At 41.1% G+C, this 13,033-nt stretch overlaps 1 protein-coding gene across 1 annotated transcript in view; it reads left to right on the top strand.

Moving 5' to 3' along the window:
• CNTN3 (contactin 3 (plasmacytoma associated)) overlaps nt 1–12,830 on the top strand; it is a 292,769-nt gene extending 279,939 nt beyond the window's left edge. Inside the window, exons 20-22 of the mRNA XM_006890641.1 lie at nt 8,258–8,370; nt 9,031–9,199; nt 12,730–12,830. Coding sequence (XP_006890703.1) covers nt 8,258–8,370; nt 9,031–9,199; nt 12,730–12,830 — 383 coding nt within the window. The remainder of the gene's footprint in view (nt 1–8,257; nt 8,371–9,030; nt 9,200–12,729) is intronic.
• Nucleotides 12,831–13,033: the final 203 nt, after the last annotated feature.

Below are 13,033 nucleotides of genomic sequence, written 5' to 3'. Positions count from 1 at the left end.
CTCAGTGTATAGGCACTAGATAAGTTGACCAAAGATAGAACTCGGGAGCTAATGATACTACACATAATCTGACTGGGATTCAGCAGTTAAATAAAATCCTCCCAAAAGTAATGTTCTCGTGTGGCTGCAACCCACGTGGAGTCTGTGTATTGATCGATCAGTTTTACTATGGATGTTGTTGTTGTTGTTGTTGTTGTTAAGTGCCGTCGAGTAGTGGACGAGTCATAGTGACCCTATGAATGAAAGTCCTGAACACATGCCTAACTTTCATCGTTTCTCTATGTTCATCGCGTCTCCTGAGGCAAGCTATTTCGGAAGTGGATAGGGCACCTAGATTTGGTGGTAAATTCATACAGACAAATGAAATCCCTAGTCATTTCAAGATGCTGTAGAATACAGACTTAGGCTAATTTTTAAATTTGGTATTAAAATAATTTGTCAAGTACACTCAGATATAATTTAGACAGTATCTTAAAACTATTTCTCATATGGTTTACTAGTAGCTTTTCATAGTCATTTTAGCCTTTGACAGGGATTAAGCTTCAAATCCTATGTAAAAATTCCGGCAAAGCTTCTGGGATTATCAAAGGAGCTCTGTTGGTTTGTTCCCTACTGGGTTGTAGTGTTAACCCAAAGGCCGTGCCCCTCTCATGGCTGGATCCACCAGCATTTCTGTGGGAGAAAGATGGGCAATGTTCGCCGTGTGATATTTAACCTGTGAAACCCACTGGAGCCTCAGCTATGAGTCAGTTCAACTTAAGAGTGGTGAAGGGTGCTTGAGTTTGAGTTTGTGAGTGTATGATTATCCCTGTAAAGTAAATTATTATTTTTTATTTTTCTTTTCTTTATTTTTATTGTATTGTTTTTTATGTGCACCGTCAAATCAGATCTGACTGGCACAGGAGGAGATTGCCCCCTCCTTCTTCAGCAGAGCATCTGGTGGATTTGAACCGCATACCTCTGGGATTGCAGTGCAGTGTCTTGCCACTAAAAGTAAATTATTTTTACGCCTCAGGCATAAAGAACTAAAGTATAGTCTGGGCTGCTGGCTTGGCTTCTTATATGTGGAAAGAGTTTTGTGTTTTGATCCCTCAGCCCCAGTGCCCAGCACATAGTAGCTACACATTAAATGTTATATGGTTGACCGAGTAGATAAATTAAATCTAAAGAAGCAGATCAGCCTAAAGAACTATTAATGAAAAGCACATTATGAATTATTGCCCACACATTGTGAATTTTCAAGAAATATCTGTAGAACTTTACTATCTTTCTTAAAATGTACAATTTTCATGCATTCCTAACTGTAACAGCCTGCATGCAAAGCTTTGTCAGTACAAATATTTATTAATATAAACTAACACGGATTCTCAAATTGCATATATTAACTTCCATTAAACACTTGTTTTTTGATATTCAGATACTTGTTTTTTAAAGACATTTTTAAGTTAAACACTAATTAGCTTCTTACCGTAATCTAAGATGGTTTCTGTCACTTGTCATCTAAAGAGAGTGAACTCTTAACATCTTCTAACTGAATAGGCTGATAAGGAGATTTTGCAAATGGCTTATAAATAACATTTATTGGCTTCTTAAGTGAAACATATTAAGAGATTTATGATCCGAATTTAGCAGAAGTAATATGTAGGGCAAGTATTCTGATTTGTAGACATCAAAAGCCAAGTGATAGTTCTGACTTTCAGATTTGGATTGATCCAAGCAGGAAAATAACATCCTCAAGAACCATCTAGGAAGAGCTCAAAGGGAACACTGTAGCCGTGTCTGTCTGTCTGTCTGTCTGTCTCTCACCACCTCGAACTCTCTCTCTCACTCCTCCTCTCAGAGGCTAAATAATCACAGTGTGCCAAATAAGAATTGTTTGAATGAACCCTGACTTTGGTGGCTTAGTGGTAAGGAACTGCACTGCCATTGCAAAGGTACACAGTTCAAATCCTCCAGTTGCTTCAAGGGAGACAGAAAGACAATCTCCTCTTCTATGACTTACTGCCTCTGAAAGCCCCACATCTACCCGTTAGCCCAGTTACTTTATCAGTCCATCTCATCGGAGTCTTCCTCTCCTGCACTGTCCTCCCACCCTTCTGAGCATGATGTCCTTCTCCAAGGATCAGTCCCTCCTGGTCACGTGTGCAAAGTAGGTGAGATAGAAGTTCAAAATCCTACACAACAATAACAGCAACTCCATCTCTTCAACCCACTCTGGGTATAAGTCTCAATTTCCTCATCAGGGGAGCAATACTAACACTTGAACTTCAAGTTTGTCTCCACAGGACACTTAAGAAAAAGAAGAAAGCACCTTCCTGGTTATTCAGCCAGCGACAATCAGAATTCTTATTGGTTCAGTTAATGAACACATCCTTCTCTAATTGGTTAATCTTCATCCCTGGGCCAATCCCAGTGGAGAGGTGATAGAAAATGTTGATTGGCCCAGCCTAGAACTTAGATGCAGAGCCTACCCTGGAATGAAAGAATCCCATCCTTTCATGCTTGGACTGTGTGTCAGACGTGTGTGTTGGCTTGCTAAAAGAGTACCACTAAATGGTGCAATCGGTTGTGCACGTACATTTTTGCTTTTCAGAAGATACGCTCATCCACGTGCGTGGAACCAAAATCAGTCTCCTGGAATTAAGGAAACCAATTAAGTATGTCTTCAGGAAGAGAAAATAAAATATGCATAAGACAAGCACAAAAAAGACTGTGAGTCAGAATAGTTCAGAGTTTTTGATGAAATGCTATTCCTGCCTCTAACATTTCATTTGGAAGTTTGAAGTTCTCAGACAGTTAATTACATAATCTTCCACTCTGCTGTGGTTCAAGGTGCATTTTAGATTAAGGTTCCAACATTTCCTAGGTGATCCACTTTCCCAGTTCCTTGACTTTCTCATGGGCTCACTTCACTAATATGCACTCATCTTTTTACATTAACTGACTCTTTTTACTGATATTTAAAACAATACACTGGAAACATTCCCTTTGTGTACCAGAAAATCTGTATCATTGCAATAAGCAGATTTTAAACAAAGTAGTAAGTTAAATACTATTCATAAATATCATTTTTAAAGCCATTTTCTATTTTAAATATCAGTAATAGGCCTTTGCCTCGGCAAAGCCCCAAACCTGCTCCTTACTTGTGTGTGGCATTAGTATTAGAGTTTGTGGCACTGAGCCCGCTACCCACACATGGTGGTCCCACACATCAGAACAAAGTGCTGCCCAGTACTGGGTCACTCAATGATCAGCTGGGGACTGGACTGCTGCTGGCTGATTTTTCAGAAAGATTCCCAGACCTTTCTCTTTGGTCTTCCTTGGTCTAGAAGCACCTCCAGCTTGGACAGCATCATAGGAATATGCAAACCATGACTGGCAGGCTGCAGTCAGGCCTGATGCATTAATCCCAGCCAGGTCTCTGGGAGAAGCAGAAAATTTTACAGCTCAAGCACCAGGGCTTCATATTTAAAGGTACACTTGCTACCAAATCTACCTCAGTCTTTGACATAATGGAAAGACTAAAAAGGTATTTCTCTCTTGATTGCTGAATGTCCTTTGGTGATTTGTCTGTTTATCACCTACTGTATTATGTGTCTAACTATGTTGTGTATTATTATGTTGTGTATTATTGCTGAAATCACACGTACAGACCTAGTATCTACTGCTTATCAGAGTTGTTGTTGTTGTTATGTGCCCTCGAGTCGCCTGCGACTCATAGTGACCTATGTACAACAGCCCTAAACTCTGCTCTGTCCTGTGCCAATTTCACCACCTCCAATACACCCATCCTGATTACCCCAATCACTGAATCAATCCACCTCATAGAGGGCCTTCCCCTCCTGCGCTGAACCTCAAAATTTGAAATGTTCTTTTCTTGTATATGAGCATAATAAGGCATTCCTGATTATGTAAACTATGAGGAAAGATTACGACAGAATATTGAACTTCACTTACTCATTGGTGTCAAGTTGGAATCAACTCGTAGCGGACGCTCATTGGGGTAAATTACACAAGAGGAAGTGACCTATATTTTTCCGACAGAAAGGCTGGTGTGTTCACACTGCCAGAGAGCTGCAGACTTTGGGTTAATAGCACAACTTCCTGCAAACTGTCCCACCTGAATTCCCTTACCTAAGATTACAGCAGGAAATATCAGTTAATGTAGAATAAAGTAATTATTCTAGCCCACGTATAAATTGTATAACCTTTTTTACATTTTAGGAGATTAGGCACATTTTAGAAATCTGCCCCATTTGTCTTTGAATCTTCGTGACATTGTTAATGTTTCTGCTTACAGTTTATAAACTAATATTTTCTTAATCCAGAAGAAGTGACATTTATCTATCAAGGAAATTCCCTTGAAATTGGAGACAAGGAACATCTTACTTTATCTTATAGTTTGGACCCAGAAACCAGTCTTCATGAGCCTCAGAGTTAAGCAGTTAGTTATTTTTGTTGTGCTTTTAAAAATTGAGTAACTTTATAGTAACAAAATGTCCAATTTTATTTTCGTTTCCTTGTACTGTTGTAGCAGAAACACTGTATTTATGTGTCATCATCCTTGTTGCTGAGTTGGAACATCTTGTAGCTAGCTGACTCCTCCCTGGGTTTTCAGAGGCTGTAAATCTTGTGGGTGGAGACTGCCCACCTTTTCCTGTGGAGCACCTGGTGAATTTGAATGGTTTATCTTTGGACAGGCAGTGTCTCCTTAACCACAAGGCTACTAAAGCTATCTTTTATAGATATGGCTCTGTCAGAACAGACCTACAGCTGACCCTCCAGCCAGTTTTCAGAAGCAGTAAATCGCATGGATGGAGACTGCCCATCCTTCTCCGCTATAGATTTATGTACACACTGAAAGTCCAAATACAAGGCTGTAGATCATCCTATATTTATCTGTAGAAAGAGATAGCTATTTATATATAAATTTCGTTTTCCTCTGAGTTCTAAAGTCTAGAAAGCCAAATTCAGGGCACGAGCTCTAGGTGCTGATTCTCTGTTGACTGGGGGGAATATCCATGCCTCTCCCAGCTTCCTCAGCCCCTTTTACATTTTCACGTGACGTGACATCTCTTCCCGTTTATGCTTGCCTCTCTCTATGCCTCATCTTTTCTTCTTAGATCTCAAAATATGTTACATACAAGATATACCCAACATCTGCGGCCCTCAAGCCTGGTTTTGATTGTTTTTGGCCATTCTTCTAAGTGGTATAGCCCTGATCTGTCCACTTGCTGTACAGAGGTAACTTGTGGTTGCTGCGATGCTAAACACTGTGACACTGATGTGCGAAATGTCATAATGGTTACCGATGGTGGACAGTGTTTGGTGGAGCTCCCCAATTAAAACAAGCTTGGGAGCAGGAGTGGCATCCACTTCCGAAATAGCTTGCCTCTGGAAACCCTATGAATTTGGAGAAACGATGAAAGTTATACAGGTGTTCAGGTCTTTTTTTCATAGGGTCACCATGAGTTGTCTACAACTCAATGGCACTTAACAACAGACAACACTGGTATGGCTACATTAATAGAACAATAACAGCAGCAATGAAATTCTCTAATGCCTACCTAGATTTCCACGCACAGATATAGAGCTTACTATTCTAACATCTATTTTGAAAGAATACAAGTCATCCATAAAAATCTGTAATAGCATCAGTTGAGGCCACAGCTTTCATACCTCATTACTTGGGAGAAAGTGGATTTTGTTTACTTGATATTTGCCAATATGTTAAGCCACTGAATTACAAATGCTGATTATGTTCATATCAAGTGAAGTTCAAGTGCACATTCGACCTCCTGGCTGCTGGTGATGTCACATAAGTGAGCTTGTTACCTTCATGTTGCTATAGAAAGGAGTTGGGAAAATATATTGATTTTTGTATAATGAATCACAGCCAGTGTATGTTTAGAATTCTGTGTATTCAAATCAAACACCAGCTTCACTCAGCAATAGGCACTGCAAGCAGTGGGCAATAAGATTTATTTCAGTGGCTTCTACTTCTTACTATAAAAATGAAAATATATTCAGAGTAGGAAATTTGAAAAAAATATAGAAAAGAAAGTAAAATTCATAGCTGTGAGCTGCCAGTAACCCAACTCCAATTTGTGGTGCCTTCGTGTAATACAAGGGGCAGCTCCTGGTCCTGGGCCATGGGCGCGACTAGGGTGCTGGCCCGTGCGTGGGCAGTTCTGTCAGCCCACCTCATTGAGAGCCTCCCTTCTTTTCATTGGCCATAAACGTTACTAGACAAGCTGTTCTTTTTTTGGCAATTGGTCTTTTCTTTATGATGCAGACAATAGAACAACAAGAAGCTCCAATTCATTGTCAGTGACTCAAAACCAACTCACTGCTGGCCCTGCAGAGGGCTTTCTGGGGCTGTAAACCATACAGGATGTAATTTCTTGAGAAACTGGTGGATTTGAACTATCTGCCTTTGGGTTGGCAGCATAACTTCTTAACCACGAGATGCCCTGCTATTTCTGCTCTCATGTGAGAACAGGGTAGTAATTGCCAATATAAGCTGTTGTTGCATGCTATTGAATAGACTACATACATCTCATAGTGACCGTATGAGCAACAGCTCTGAACTTGACCCTGTGCTACGCCAACCTCCCCTTCTCTGACACATCTGACCCCATAGTCAATCCATCTCATCCAGGGTCTTCTTCTCTTGTACTTGTACCCTTCCAAGCATAATATCACCCTCCCTAGGACAGACTTGTTTGTTTTCTTGGAGTTCCAGGATATGTTCAATACTCTTCTCCAGCACATACACACACACACACCCTATGATCAACAAATTTGTACCGTGCCCTATCCTGAGCCATTTTCATCTCTGATAAACACTGTTACAGTCATTCTGTCAGTGCATCTTGTTGGAGGTCTTCCTCTCTCTCTTTCCCTGACCTTCTACCTTTCCAAGCATAATGGGCTTGTCTTGTTTTCTTTTCTTTTCTTTTTCACAAGGACTGGTCCCTCCTAAGAACCTGCCCCAATTGTGAGACGAAACTGCTAAAAACACCCAGTCGCACTTTCTCTAAGACATGTTTGCTTGCTCTTTTGGCCATCCAAGGAGTATTCAGTCCACTTCTCCAACACCACCAACTCAAAGGCATCAAGATTACACATATATTTGTTGTCAAAGCTTTGCAGCTTGAATACACTCAGTGAACCTAATTCACAGTGAATGCTGTGTTGTAAGATTTTAAAGGCACTACTATATTATTAAAGACCAGAAATTAAAGCAACAGAATCAAAGGAATTTAATCTCGCTTGCTGTCACTGTAACCTCCATCCCTCCTGTCTTGTACTTCCAGCCAACTTTCCTTCAAGGTGTGAGTCAAGAAATCTTAAAAAATTCTTCATATAGCCAACCCTTTATATCATTTTCCCATTACAAATTCTCTTAACCAAATCACACTCTGGTTAAATCCACAGCATTAACATAGTTCAGCACTGTTTCGGGCCATCACACTGTTGTTGCCAAATGAGTAATACTGTGTTTGCTATTTGTGATTGACAAGAAATTAATTTCCAGTGTCCTATCTGCACTGTCGCTGACAGCTGCTGTCAGTCCCCTTTGCCTGGCAAGCCATCCACCAATCATGCGCAGAAACACAACTATTAATCCAAGTTCCTAAACCTCAGAAAATGTCATTCATTCTTTAATGGAATTCTCATTAACTTTTTAGGGTTTTGCCTTATTTTTCTCAAAAATTGATTTACACTTGGCAAACGAAGATGTTAAATTATAGTCTCTCAGCTGCAATATTTCACATGTATTGCTATTACTTCATGAAAATAAATCTAAGTAATCCTTACCTTCGATGGCCTCACATTTGATACATCCTATCAGACAAGACTGGCTTAAAAATCATCCACACGTCATTTCCTGTAACTTTAATCTGCTTTCTGCGCCATGTCTCTTGGCCACTGTACGTGCCAGGACAGGTCAGTGACAACCTGTCTTGGTCCCTCCTGGTCCATGGTAGGTGTCCCCCTAGTGGTGGATAAAGGAAAGCCACATGATCGCCCCAAAAGACAAACACTTGGGAAAAGGAATTCTCTCCCAACTGAATCAAAATGCTTTTATAAAAACAAATGTAATCTATTTCTCTGATTCTATCTCTATTTCATGCATTATACAGGATATTTTACTCCCTCACAGCAAATCCCTGAGAGTCATTTTTCTGCTCCCTCGGAAAATATCACTTCCAGCTCAAATTGGTTTTACTTTCTCATTTTGTATCTCAAGCTCCCAGCCAGCCACCAGGAAATGTTGTTTGGAACGCGACAGACACCAGAGTGCTCCTTAATTGGGAACAAGTGAAAGCGATGGAGAACGAATCGGAAGTAACAGGATACAAAGTAGGTGATATCATTCGTAGTGTCATCTTGGGCTCCTGGGACTACCCTCTAAGGAGAGCGAGGCTTATGTGAGCTTTTATGACTGTCGTTACGTAGTTTCTAGAACACAATCTTTATTCACAAGTGTCAAGATCCTCCTTTGAAGTAATTTTCCAAAATAGCTTCTTAAATGTATTTTAAAGGAGGTTATTCTGCTAAGTGTGGGGATTGGAGATGAAATGTTCATCAAATTAACCAGTTCATTAAATTGATCAGTCTGTTATTTTTGGCGCTTACCTAGGTACTACTTGAAAACAATTATCGTATTGGCTGTAACTTCTCAGCTCTCATACAAGATCCATATGCTATAAAATCCACCCAAACCAAAATAACTTAGGTTTGTGGTCTTGATTCCTTTGGTTTTCATTTTGTTTAATAAATAGCAAAGCCAGCAGAACTCTTCTATGGAAGCTCTTTGCTCCCCAAAACCTTGAATTCAAGAACCGAGTGGCTCTAATATGTGCCAATCTCTAGTCAAAGAACTGGACAGAACTGTCAATGGAATTTACATTTGAGTGGGCGTCAAAAGATAAAACAAAGGTAGTTTCAGAGAGATAAGTGCTGTGAAGGAAACACAGGTGATGAACATAATAAGTAAGTGTAATTGTTGATGACTTGTAGGTTTTCTATAGGACTAGCAGTCAACATAAGGTCCAAGTGTTAAACACAAACAAAACATCAGCTGAGCTCCTGCTGCCCGTCAAGGAGGACTACATTATTGAGGTCAAGGCCACGACAGATGGAGGGGACGGCACGAGCAGCGAGCAGATCAGGATTCCGAGAATGACCAGTAAGTTGATGAACTGCTCTTTCCTGTGTTATCAGCTCTTGTGTCCTGAACACCTTTTGTGAATCCCTGGCTGCTCCCCTGCCACCCCTTCAGTCAGGCGCTGGGAAGCTCCTCACAGGCAAGCCACGGGGAACCTCTTAAAAGTGATGCAAATAGAGAGAAAGGCTGGCAACCTATCAACACATACTTAGAAAAACTAAAATTTGCCTTTGTCCAACCTATCAAGCTTGATTTTCCTAAGCATTTCGCCAACGCAAGGTTGAACTCACAAACTATTTCTCAAACTTTAATAATCCACTTATTTAGCTCCTAAAAGTTATAGATGAATCTCTTACTAAATCATTGTGGTTTCCCAAAGCAAAAGATACATTAAAGCAAAGAGAATTAGAGTTTCAATTTTCAGGGAAGTTTTACTCAAACTTTTCCCCTGAAAAAAGTAAAAAAGAAAAATTATCTATTGTGCTACAGAAATTATAATGTGGAGTTAAGGGAAGCAGCATATGCAAATGTATTTGATCAGTGATATCAGTAGAAGAAACTATAGCTTCTCTTGTTAATCCCAGATCTGGAGTTGGTGGGCCTCAATTAAAATACTCAAGAGGCTATCTTATCCTTATATGCTATTCTATAGTTCTTCATGACTTAAAAGAAATAAATCTCCCATTCCTTTTAAATGATTGAGTCCTAAACTATAAATCTATAGTACTGAGCTGTTAAAATTCCATTTTGGATAGAAAAACAATTAATGGCATGTTCAGCAGTCAGTGAGAAGTGGAGACGTGGGAATGAGATTGCTCTTCCCCTGAAATCATCAGCGTGATCTTAGACAAAAACAAACAAGGTCAAGGGCATGCACATCACTGTCAAGTTGGAACAGACTCATCGCTGACCCTCTGGGGGGTTCTCAGTGACCGTACATCACACAGGAGGAGACACCCCATCTTTCTCTTACAGAGCAGCTGGTGGATTTGCACTGCCTGTGCTTGGGTTGGCAGTAATGAGCCTTACTCATCTAACCACCAGAGTCTTAACAGTACTGTTTGCCATATGGAAAAGTTTACTGGTCTCAGAAAATATGGAAATGCATTGAGTGCACAGTGAAAATTTTTAATGAACTGACACCCATATTATGCATCTGCACTGTTGTTGTTGTTGTTGTTGTTGTTGTTGTTAAGTGGCGTAGAATCTTAGCGACCCTATGAATGAAAGTCGTGAACACAAAACTTTCCTCTAAGTTTATAGCGTGTCTGGAGGCAAGCTTATTTTGAAAGTGGATGCCACGCCCCTGCTTCCAAGCTTGTTTTATTCGGGAGATCCACCAAAAAATCAGGCCCGAGGGCCCAAAAGCCTTTTGAAATACAAGGCCAAATCCAATGAGCTCACGCCCTGTTGGGAACAGCCACATCCTAGTCTCAACCCCAAACCAGAAAACACACCTCAGTGGAATCTGTTCCACTCATCTTCCCAGCCTGGAAATAGCTTTTCTAAATGCTCGTAAGACAGCTTCCACATCATCACTGCGGATTTTACAAGGAATTGAGCTGCCAATGCAGAGGTCTATGGTTCAAACCCACTCCCAGCTCAGCAGGAGAACGATGGGCAGTCTCCTGTGTGCAGTGAGCTGCCTCTGAACACTTGCTAGAGGGTCAGCTGTGGACTCCTTCCCAGTCAGCAGCACACAACAACCTCAAGCGCTCATGTCATCAGTAGGCCATGAGCTCCACAGAACCCTGATTCTCTCTCTTCACTGTAGACCTCCAGCTTGCAGGGCGCTACCTGGAAGCCACAGTCCCTTACTCAACATTTCTAGAACAACTGAATTAATGACCCAGAAACTTTCCACACACTAAATTCCTTACCTCTTACTAGCCAGAAAGGTATTCTTTTCTGTCATTTTATAGATGAGGAAATAAAGAGTCTATTCTCAAATCTCCTGGTAGATACTGGGTGGTTACTGGATGGAATTCCTCAGCCACTCACTCACTCACTCATGGCCTCTGAGTCGGAACCAACTCAGAACCTAGCAGATGTCCTAACAGGTTCTGGAGGTGGTAAACTGCGTGACAGGATAGTGCGCATCTGGCCCTTGCAGAGCAGCTGGTGGATTTGAACCACCGGAGAAGACACCATCTTTGGGTGTGCAGCACAACTCCCTAACAACTACGCCACCAGAGCGCCTTAAGCCAAGCTGAAACAAGGAGCCTGGAGCTTCACATCTCAGGTTGGCTGCAGACTTCTCTAAACTGGTATGTAATTCAATAGGGCAAAATCCGGGATCAATGCAAGCTATTTTTTAAAAAAGACTTGAAACATGCACTCTTGTTCCTAGAATAGTGTAGCGTATGGAGTCAATACTGCAGCACCGGGAATGGCCTTGTTAAAAGTGGCAGGCGCTGTGGTTTGCAGGCACAGACACTTTTTCGTGTTTCCAAGCTGCTGAGTCAAGAATAGCCTTTTCATCTGACATCTGTGGTCTGCTGAGCCAGCAAAACCCAGTGACTACACAGACCTCTTTATGAAAATGAAGCTTTTATTGATCCATTTTTCAAAAAGATGGTGTTTTATATTAGGGGCAATAGCCTATCTTAAAATATATAAATGTATATGGTGGTTATCTCCTCTCCAGAAACTCCACATGCACACAAATCCAAATTTTCCTAACTCTTACCCAATGAAAGCTTCTTTTTATTAAACCATGGAATTATCTCAGAAGTATTCAGATAGGTTGTTTTCAAAAATACTATTTTTCCAATTTCAAGTAAAGTAAAATAATACTGGATTAAACAAATCTGAAGTTGCTTTCACGCAAAAACTCATTGCCATCAATCGGGAGCCAACTGATTGTGGATCTTCCAGCAGGTTTGCAGGGTCTGTAAGTCACACAGAAGGAGAATACCCATCTTTCTCCTGCAGAGCAGGTGGCAGATTTGAACCATCCACCTTTGGGTTGGCAGTGCATGCAACTCCTCACCCAGTTAAACACATCAATACTTTTTTAGATTTTCTGTGTGTTAGTACATACAACAGGAAGCCGTGGTGGCCCGGGAGGGAGATTTGCCGCCAGGTCAAAGGCAGGTAGTTCGAATCCACAAGCCACTGTGGGAGAGAGATGGGTAATCGCCCATGTAATCAATCACTGCCTCTGAAAAGCCAGGGGAGGCTCAGACACGAGTTACTTCTGACCCAGGACGACACACGTGAGGTGGGTGTTTTGGTTCTGTGTTGGTTGCCTGGCTCTTGTGTTGTTTTTCATACACATACAGAAGCAGCTCCGGTAACGGGGTCAATTGTTAGGCTGCTGACCAATGAGGACAAAGATGGGACAGTCTGCTTCTGTTACAATTTAAAGACTCAGACTTGGAGGAGGGCCACCAAGGGTTGGAATTAACCTGGTAATGGTGGCTTTGTTGCGTATATCCCTAAATCCACGCAGGCATGCTGTCTTATTCCAGTCGCTGCACGACTATTTCACCTGATTCCTTGTACTGGTGCATCTTCACTGATGAGATGCTTTTCTTTCTCCCCCACAGACACGGATGCCAGAGGGTCCACCTCCACCACCTTGAACGTCCACCCCATATCAAGCTCTGTACCCATAGTCCTGTTTGTGATTGTAAATGCCCTGTGGTGATAGTTCTCTTCTTACTATTTACTGGAAAGTCAGTTGAATACAAAAAACAAAAAAGTGCTTTCATGAAATTCAGTGATTATGCATGGCTTTTTTCCAACTCTGTATTTTTAACTTTCTACTTGTTATGGGTAAAATATGGATACAATAAAAGAAAGCAGTAAGTCATTCTAGGGAAATCTCAAATGCCTTAATCTTTACCTGAT

The sequence above is a fragment of the Elephantulus edwardii genome, unplaced genomic scaffold (genome assembly GCF_000299155.1).
Source record: "Elephantulus edwardii isolate Elephantulus edwardi_28Jun2011 unplaced genomic scaffold, EleEdw1.0 scaffold00091, whole genome shotgun sequence".
Lineage (NCBI taxonomy): Eukaryota > Metazoa > Chordata > Mammalia > Macroscelidea > Macroscelididae > Elephantulus > Elephantulus edwardii.
This window is presented reverse-complemented; position numbering and strand designations above follow the sequence as displayed.